At 42.0% G+C, this 10,455-nt stretch overlaps 1 protein-coding gene across 1 annotated transcript; it reads left to right on the plus strand.

Moving 5' to 3' along the window:
* Positions 1–9,058: 9,058 nt before the first annotated feature.
* LOC133805990 (uncharacterized) lies at positions 9,059–9,703 on the plus strand. Its single transcript, XM_062244130.1, has one exon. The coding sequence runs from the start codon at positions 9,059–9,061 to the stop codon at positions 9,701–9,703; it is 645 nt and encodes a 214-aa protein (XP_062100114.1).
* The last annotated feature ends 752 nt before the right edge of the window (positions 9,704–10,455 follow it).

Below are 10,455 nucleotides of genomic sequence, written 5' to 3' on the forward strand. Positions count from 1 at the left end.
ACGCTGCCACCATGCTGGTCGACCAGCTCTTCAGTTGCGTGCTGAACGAACTACACACTGTAAGCCGCCGCTTTCATTGTGGTTTGATTGCTTAACTCTCTGATTGATACTAACAACTTTTTTTATATATTTTTTTTATGATTGCAGGGGATTCTGACCGTTTGTACCAGTTGGCTCTGCTCAGAGCAGATGGTCACTGAGCATGCTAAAGAGATCAAGGCAGTCAAGGGAAGGCTCGCCGAGTAGCACAAGGTGGTCGAGGACAAGCATGCTGAGAAATTGCGAGTAGCCGAGGCTAAGATCGCCAAGCTCGAGGAGGAATTAAAGAAGCAGGAGGACTCCGTTGCCAAAATCACTGCCTCCTAGGAGAGGCATAAGGAGGCCTCACTGATAAATTACCGAGAAGCCAACAAACTTCAAGTAGAGTAGGAAATCAGCCGCAAAGAGATTGTCGACCTCGAGGAGACCAACGCCCACAACCTGGAGAAGTATGAGGGAGCGACGTTCCAATGCTTCCATATGTTCCAGAAGAGCAACCCCAAGGCAGACTTTACCTATCTACTAGACCCTATAAGGGAGGCTGAGCTGGCGAAGTGTGTCTCTTGCCTGGAAGAGGAAGAGAGGGCTCAGGGATCCCTTGAGATATCTTTGGCAACAGGCATTGAAGGCATCAATGAAGATGCTGGGGCCACAGTCGACCAGCAGCCACAAGAGCCTCAGCAGGATCCTTTTGCTGCTTCATAAATTCTTACCTGTATTTATTTTAATTTGTAACTTGGGACACACGAACTTCGGTTCGTGATGTCACGACAATTTATTTTTTGCTGCACGGACAACTTTTTCTTTTAATTAACAATTTCATCCGAGCAAAAGCTGCTCGTGGTGAAAAGGATTTTACTTTTGACATTATAATATTTGCACTTTATTATATCATCTGTTCACATGACCGAACTTAGCATATCACTTTGTTTTAATTTAACAAAATTTAAACAAAATTTTGAAAAATACTCTAAGTATCGTAGCATGCTTTCCCTTCTTTTGCTCGTGTGTTTACATATGCTTATTGATATGCTTTGCTTACTTGGTATCTTATATGCCCCCCAAGTGATTGAGGAGCTTAAGGTCCTCGGTCACTTGCCTTGACCAAGACTTGTTTGAACATTACTGCTCAGAATAAATACTTATAAAAATGATTATAGAGCAAAACGACACACGTAATGAGAAAATACTCATAATAAATACAATAATTGGCAAGAATAACTGGCTGCGCATAGTTCCTTTTAATACTTGTATTAAATGGACAATCATGTCTGTGTGAGTGATCAAAAATTTGTTCTTACACTTATTAGCGATCAGTCATGTGATGACTAACCCTTGTTCATAAACTTGTAAAAAGTGAAATTAATACAAGCCAATTCTTTAAAAAGAACTATTTATTGATAATACTTGCACAGGTGTTCTCCATTCCAATAGCGAGGAACAAGATCTCCATTTAAGCGAGCAAGTTTATATGTGCCTGGCTGAAGAACTTCTTCGATTTGGTATGGCCCTTCCCAGTTAGGTCCAAGCACTCTAGCAGCTTGATCGCGGGTGTTGAGGAAAACTCTTCTAAGTACCAAATCTCCCACATTAAATTTTCTTTCGCATACTTTAGAGTTGAAATACCGAGCTACCTTTCGCTGGTAAGCTGCTACTCGGAGTTAAGATTGCTCGCGCCTTTCATTGACCAAATCCAGAGATTCCATCAATAACTGACTATTAACGTCTTGATCGTATGCCAACCTTCGATGCAATGGCAGATCTAATTCAATAGGCATCATAGCTTCATACCCATAGGCCAAGGAAAATGGAGTATGGCCTGTTGCTGTTCGGTGGGATGTTCTATACGACCAAAGGACTCCCCTTCGCTTCCTCAAGCCTTTTCTTCAGAGTATCCTTCAGTGTCTTATTGATAGCCTCAACCTTTCTGTTTGCCTGTAGATGAGCTACTGAAGAAAATCTCTTGATAATCCCATGCCTTTCGCAAAAATTGGTGAACAGATCACTAAGGAACTGTGTACCGTTATCTGAGACAATCTTCCTTGGCAACCCATAACAACACACGATGTTCTTGACCATAAAATCTAGAGCCTTCTTGGTCGTTATCATTGCAAGTGGCTCAGATTCAGCCCACTTTGTAAAGTAGTCAACAACAGTCACGACATACTTGACGTTGCCTTTTCCCATGGGGAAAGGCCCGATCAAGTTTATTCCCCATACTACAAATGGCCACGGGCTTTGCATCTATTTTAGCTCATTAGGGGCTGCTCGCGGTATCTTGGAGAATCTTTGGCACTTGTCGCACTTTCGAACAAAATCCACAGAGTCTTCATTCATTGTTGGCCAGAAGTAACCTTGTCTTAGGATCTTTTTTGATAAATTCTACCCCCGGCATGATCTCCGCGGAAACCTTCATGGACTTCTCGCATTAATTCTTTAGCCTTTTCTTTTGAAACACACCTTAGGAGGGGCATTGAGTACCCTTTTTTGTATAACACTCTGTCGACCAGAATGAACCGAGCCGATTGCCTTTGGAGTGCTCTGGATTTGTTTTTGTCCGACGGAAATACTCCACATTTCAAGTATTCAATGAAAGGTGCCATCCATGTGTCTGCTGCTTGGATTACCAGGGAGGTTTCTTCTGTTTGGATGCTTGGTGTAGATAAGCATTCAACATGCACTATATTTAAGGTGTCAGCATCCTTTGCACTTTCTAACTTGGCCAAAGCATCCGCGTTTGAGTCCTGGTCGCAGGGTACCTGCTGGAGAGTATATTTTTCACATTGTGCCAACAAATCCTTTTCTTTGTTTAAATAAGCAACCATCTTCAGACCCCTGGCTTGATATTCTCTAGTAATTTGATTAACACTAACTGGGAGTCACTATAGATTTCAAGCGACATTATGTTCATGTCTTTGGTTAATCTTAATCCTGCGTGCAAAGCTTCGTACTCGACTTTGTTATTGGATGCTGTGAAGTCGAATCTGATTGCGTAGTGGAATCGATGTCCTTCAGGCGTGTCTAAAATCACTCCCAATCCAGCGTTGTGCTCGTTAGAAGAGCCATCTATGAACAACTTCCAAGAGGTAGTTTGGCTTTGAGGTTCAGGCTCTTCTATCGGCTCAATGTTCTGAAGCCCAGTAAATTATGCGACAAAATCTGCTAGAGCTTGTCCCTTCATTTCTAATCGTGGCAAGTAAGAAATATTGAACTGTCCAAGTTCAACTGCCCATTTCAATAATCGACCAGCGGCTTCTGGTTTCAGCAAGATTTTTCGTAGTGGCTGGTCGGTGAGTACTGCGATGGGGTGAGCTTGGAAGTATGGTTGCAGCTTTGTGGAAGCAAAGATCAAGCAGTACGCTAAATTTTCAATAGGTGGATATCACTATTTTGCTCTGATTATCCATTTGCTTATATAATACATAGCTTTTTGCACCTGCTCCTCCTCTCTTACCAGGACAGCACTAGCAGCATATTCTGTGACCGCCAAATAGATGAACAAAGTTTCCTTTTCAACCGGCTTAGATAAAATCGGTGGTTGTGACATATGAGACTTTAGAGCCTAGAAATCCTGTTCGCCCTTCTCCATCCATTCGAATTTCTTATTGCCCCTAAGTAGATTAAAAAATGGGATGCACTTGTTCGTAGATTTGGAGATAAATCTACTTGAAGCGGTAATCCTCCCAATTAAGCTTTGAACATCTTTTATATTTGTTGGTGACTTCATATTGACCAGGGCCTTGATCTTTTCAGGATTAGCTTCGATACCTCGTGAGTTCACTATAAATCCCAAAAATTTCCCTGATCCAACTCTGAAGGAACACTTAAGGGGATTCATCTTCATCTGATATTTATTTAAGATGATGAACCACTCTTGCAGGTCCCCTATGTGTTCGTCTACCTTCTTCGACTTAACAAGCATGTCATCAACATATACCTCCACTCTTTGAACATGTGATTGACTAGTCTCTGGTAAGTCGCACTAGCATTTTTCAAATCGAAAGGCATTACTTTATAACAATAAAGCCCTGTATCGGTCCGAAAGCTAGTGTGATCCTCATCAAGTGGGTGCATACTGATCTGATTGTACCCAGAGTATGCATCCATGAATGATAGGATCTCGTGCCCTGAAGTGGCATCGACCAGTTGATCGATCCTTGGGAGTGGGAAACAATCCTTTGGGTAGGCTTTATTGAGGTCTGTGAAATCAACGCATGTTCTCCACTTGCCATTTGTCTTGGGAACAAGTACGGGATTAGAGACCCATGATGGATAAAACGCTACCCTGATGAATCCGTTCTCCTTTAGTTTCTCGACTTCTTCTTTTAAAGCTTTCGATCTATCTTTGTCGAGCAACCTTCTTTTCTATTGTACTGGTGGAAAACTCTTATCTATGTTTAAGACAAGGCTGATAACTACTGGGTCAATCCCAACCATATCTTTGTGCGTCCATGAAAAGACCTCTTCGTTCTTCTTCAAAAATTCCACCAGTTTTTATCGACTTTCACAACCCTGGTCAGATCTGACTCATCGAGTTGGACCTCCTCGAGGTCCTCGGCTGGTCCTACATATTCCTCAAAATCCGCAAAGAGAGGATCTAAATCCCTATCCTCACTTTGGGCAACACTCTATTTGGCGACGTGTTCACCTGATTGGGCCTGTATCTCATTGGCCAATTAAAACCCTTTTTCAGCTCCTTCCCTCAATCCACCCTTTTTCGCATTAGTAATTGAGGAATTGTAGCATTCTTTCACTTCTCGCTGGTTTCCCAACACGCATTCTATCCTTGTGTCAGTTGGAAACTTCATGGCGAGGTGCCAGACCGAGGTTACGGCTCGCAGGTCGACTAGAATAGGCCTTCCAATCACAACATTATATGTAGAAGGACAATCAACTACTATAAAAGTAGTGAGTAATGTTTTGTTCGCAGGTGCAGCACCTGCTATGATTGGAAGCCTGGTCAACCCTATTTGCACGAGCCCTTCGCCAGAAAAACCATAAATGGTGTTTGGTTGCATGGCTCCATGTCCTTCACTGACAACTTCATCATTTCTAGCGAAGACTTGTACAGAATATTTACTGAGCTCCCTGTGTCCACTAACACCTCCTTAACCATCATATTGGCAATTTGGACATCGACGACTATAGGGTCCGAATGAGGGAACCAGACGTGCTGAGCGTCAAGCTCAGAGAAAGTTATCAGTTCTTCTTCTGTTCGAGCTTTCTTGGGAGTTTGCTCCTCCACATTCAGCATTTCAATGTCTTGGTCGTGGCATAAGGTTCGGGTGTATCGCTCCCTTGCCTTCCTACTATCTCTCGCTGGGTGTGGGCCACCACAGATGGTTAGTAACGTACCCGCTATGGGAACTGGCTGTAAATGGGGCGAGTGTTGGTGTACAGGTGCCTGCTCGTTGCCTCCTTAAGCCTCTCGCTGAGAACCTCCAGTGGCTCGTACATATATCCTCAGGTGTCCTTGTCTGATAAGGAACTCAATTTCATCTTTCAGCTGGTTGCACTCATTGGTGTCATGACCATAATCGTTGTGAAAATGATAAAACTTGGTTGTATCTCTCTTGGAGATATCTTTCCTTATCGGTGCTAGTCGTTTGTAAGGGACATTGGTGCTGGTTTCCTGATACACCTCTACCCTTCTTTCAACTAGGGCCGTGTAATTGGTGAATCTTGGCTCGTATCTGCTACCCTTAGAGTGCTTATTCTTAGACGTCGATGGCTCGTTTTTTGCCATTTTTCCACCATTTTTCCCGTTGTTTCTGCTGTTGCCATTGGGTTGGTGGGATCTTCCTTTGGTTCCTTATCTCCTGTAGGCGACTTCCCTTCGTTAGCAATCGCCTCTTCGTGCTTGATGTACCGGTCTGCTCGATCCAGGAATTCTTGGGTACTCTTCAACCCGTTCTTCCTTAAACTGTTCCAGAGGGGTGAGTGGCACCGCACTCCAGCAGTAAGTGCCATCATTTTCCCCTCATCGCCAACCGTCTTAGCTCCAGCTGCCACTTGCATAAAACACTGGGCATATTCCTTTAAGGATTCTCCCTCATTCTGGCGTATCTCGACCAATTGGTTGGCTTCAGTCGGATGTACTCGACCATCGTAGAATTACCCGTAGAACTCCTTTACGAACATCTCCCATGACACTATGCTAGCAAAAGGGAATTTGAAAAACCATTCCTGAGCAGTATCAGATAAGGTGGTCGAAAAGATTCTGCAGCGAGCATCATCTGACACCTTCTGGATGTCCATCTGTATCTCAAATTTATTCACATGAGATATCGGGTCCCCATATCCATCAAAGTTGGGCAATACTGGCATCTTAAATTTTCTTGGGGTTTCTGCCATTGCTATTCTTTGTATGAATGGAGTGCCCCTTCTCTGATCATACTCAATGTGGGATGTTCGGCTTCCCACTAACTACTGTACAACCTGATTCAGTGCATCGATCTAGGCCTGTACTGCATCTGGTATCGCTGGGCGACCGGTGCTGGAGGAGCGTACTCATCGTGTCTTTCTCGCCTATTGTTGAGCACATCCCTCAAGTCGTCATCTCTACGCAATTGCTCGCTAATGCCCAACCGATCAAAGACTTTAGGTTGCCTAGGCTGCTCCCCAGCATTCTAGCTCGCAGGCCTATTTTCTCTTGGTGGGGGGTTCCTTTCTCTGCCTTTCTCTCCTTGCCCTTGACCAAAATTTCCCCTGTCGGAATCAGCTTCGTTGTAATCATGACCATCCCTAAATCGTGATTGGCTATGGCGCGACCTACTGGTCGCACTATTCCCTCCTCTTACTGGTACCTCTCGAGCATCAGGGGGAGGCCTGCGTTGGTTTGTGGGTCCCCGGGCATTATTATGTCATGGGGGGCCCCTGACCGCAGAGCCGGACTCAGCATGGCTTCTGTTAGCAGAAGGGCGCTGTCCCTTGCTCAAAGGATTCAGTTCCTCAGTAGTTTGGCGTCTAGGGCTTCGGGGAGGCTGCCTTGCCCTATTCTGCCTTTCATGCTAGGGATTATCTCGACCAGCACGAGGAGGCGGTTGCTGCTCATGATCTTGAAATGGAATATCCTATTGAGCAGCAAGAGGTTGCTCCGAGCTTAGAGGACTTGCTGGTTGAGGTGGATGACTCGAGTTTGGGCCTTTTTGTGGTGGTGCACTTGGTGGCTGATTCGGTTGAGAAGTTGGCGTTGGTTGTCCCTGGGCCAACTGAAAGGCTGCTTCCAGGGCAGCAGTGACATCTCTCTGTCGGCAGTCCACGTCAGCCTGCCACCCATTCAACTCTTGACGTTGACGGTCAATTTCCTTATGTTGCAACGCCATCGTCTCAGCCACATTCTTCTGATTAGCCCTTAGATTAGCTAACTCCTCCTGCAACACAATCAGTTTTGTCATCAAGGTCTCAGAATCCATCTCCTCCTCTTTGAAATCCAACTGTGGTTCATCTTCTGCCACATTTTGTGGAGGAGGCTGGGTTGATGCAACACCAGAAGTTTGTCCCATCTTTCTGGATGTTTTTGCCATTTGATTTTATTGGAAGTCATGAGTTCAGCTCTCAATGAAAGCACCAAAATGTTGACCTTTGAATTGCTCAATGACACGAAGTCAAATAAACGATACAAAGTAAGATGAAAATGAGAAGAACTCCAGACAAAAAGATAAAAGACACAAACAATTTATAGTGGTTCGGCCCCAATAGAATGGTAACAACCTACATCCCTTTAGTGTTCTTATTGATGTAGTATTCCGAGAACAATGATCAATGAACTAGGGTTCACGAGTTTCACTAAATCTCTGATAAATACAATTGTGATGGATAACAACACTCTTTTTCTCTCTTAGAATCTCTCAGCTTAAGCGCTCTCAAGCCAAATGTTAGAAAAACCAAAAAGAGTCCCCCCTCTTGAGCCCTTTGATTCTTATTTATAGGCTCAATGAGGTTTACAGGGGCCAATGGGCCTTAATTACACTTAGTACATGCATATCTAAATAATAATGAAAATTACCATTAATACGTAATTACAAGATTGCATATTTGAAGGAAATAACTGAATATATGCGACCAGGCTGGTCGCCCATGATTATGATACTTGATAAGCCAATGATCGCTTGGTTGAGGGTCGAGGAGGATATGCTCACTTAAAACCGCCACGTGTTTCCCACGTGTAGATCAATCCTGCCACGTCATCAGGTAGTCCATTTTTGGGTAAACATGTATGATTTTAACCTGAGATCTGAGAAGTAAAGGATAATATGCTATAGTCAATCATAAATTTATATTTGACAAGAGTACCCGTATAATTTATATAGCTTAGGGATTATGTGTTTAATGCTTGCTATATGTTAATTTACCACAGAGATGTAAGATATTTTCTTATTGTAGAGAGTTATAAGTCCTAGAAAGAATATAATTTACAATTGTAATCCGCATGAGAATAGAGATATGAATTCTTAAATTCACATTAGAGAGGCATAGGTGGATAGTTGATGAAGTTAATAACTCTATATCTTTATCCATTCAATTGATATATTTATTATTGAGTTCTCTATTGTTCTATTAATTGTTTATTTCTTTTATTTAAGTAAATTCTATAGTCATTATTTGACAAATCAATTAGAAATAAAGATTGATTCTTGGTAATTAGTAACAGTCCTCGTTGGAACGATACTCTACTTACTATTTTATTATTTTCTTACCATTGCGTATACTTGCGTAGTACATAAAATCTTACAACAAGTTTTTGATCACAGTTGATGGGCTTAAGAGAAATTACTCAAAGGAGATAAGTTAGTAGAAAAAGGACCAAGGCTTGTCGAAGAATGATTCTAGCGAAGAGAAGGTTACTAAGGGCATAGCAGAGAAAGAAGTGCTGCTGCCAGTGAGCATTGAGCATCATATAAAGATTCCGTATCCACAGAGACTCTGTAAGAAAAATTTAGATAAACAGTTTGCGAAGTTTTTAGAGGTGTTCAAGAAGCTACACATTAACATACCTTTTGCTGAAGCACTGGAACAGATGCCTAGATATGTAAAGTTCATGAAGGAGATCCTATCTAACAAAATGAAGATGGGAGATTATGAAACCGTAGCATTGACTGAAGAGTGTAGTGTTATCTTGCAAAGAAAGCTCCCGCAAAAGTTAAGAGATCCTGGTAGTTTTACTATACCATGCACCATTGGGGAGTTTGAATGCAAGCATGCATTGTGTGATATGGGGGCAAGTATAAATTTGATGTCATTGTCAGTATTTCGTAGACTTGGATTTGGAGAAGCGAGGCCCACGACCGTCACATTACAGCTGGCAGATAGATCAGTCAAACACCCAAGAGGTATTATAGAAGATGTGCTGGTAAAAGTAGATATGTTTATTTTTCCGGTGGATTTTATTGCTCTTGATATGGAGGAGGATGAGAATGTCCTAATTATTTTGGGGAGACTATTTTTAGCAACCGAGCAAGCTTTAATATATGTGAAAAAAGGAGAATTAAGGTTTACAGTGCAAGGTGATGAAGTAGTATTCAATGTATTCAAGGCCATGACCTATCCGAGGGCGAGTGATAGTTGTTATTTGGTGGATGTGATAGATGGAGCAGTAGCAAATCAGAGTATAAAAGAGGCGCTGCGACCCGTGTCCAAAAATTGGAATGCACCTCGTCTCTGACTGCTCAAGCACCGTGACTCTAATATGTCTGTTCCACGGCTCAAATTCCCCAGCCAAAAGCGCCGTGACTCTAAAGGTAGCACTGGGACTCTAATATTTCTTACGATTCTGCCTCTCTGTCTAATAACGGCGCCGTGGCTCTAAGTCCAAGCACCGCGGTTCAAATGTTTTTTCAACAAATTCCATCTTTTTGACTCTAAATGTGGTCATTTTTCAATTACTTTCCATAAATATGAAATATTATCAAACACAGGCAACAAAACGTCATACCACACAAAAGTAACTAAAAAAAATCAAAAATTCCATAAAATAACCCTTTAACATACTATAAAAACTACTCTATCAAACTCTCCAAAACTTATCTTTTACTCATCCTCAAGTAAAACCTATTGACACTTTCTAAAATAAACTAATCATAGACATGAATCAAGTTTAGCTAACATGCCTCCACCTCATGAAAACCACGCAATACAAGCTCAGAATTTTCAACTACATTTCATCCAGAATTTCAGTAAAATCAATTCAATAATCAACTTTAATCTTTTCTACACAAATCAGCCTTAACCAATAAATAACAAACAGTCACAATATCATATGCATGTCAAATATTCCAATTCATTCCATAAAAACCAAGTATTTCATATGCTTGCAAAATTCATCATTCTCCCCTAATATGATAACACATACTCAAAAATCAATATGACTTTCATTGTTTATAATTGAATGGATACAATAAAGGTAGGCTATAGTAT

The sequence above is a fragment of the Humulus lupulus genome, chromosome X (assembly GCF_963169125.1).
Source record: "Humulus lupulus chromosome X, drHumLupu1.1, whole genome shotgun sequence".
NCBI classification, from domain to species: domain Eukaryota; kingdom Viridiplantae; phylum Streptophyta; class Magnoliopsida; order Rosales; family Cannabaceae; genus Humulus; species Humulus lupulus.

What these genes read in the sequence shown, in the direction of transcription:
- LOC133805990 (XM_062244130.1), top strand. Translation starts at nt 9,059, where the DNA reads ATGCCTAGATATGTAAAGTTCATGAAGGAGATCCTATCTAACAAAATG.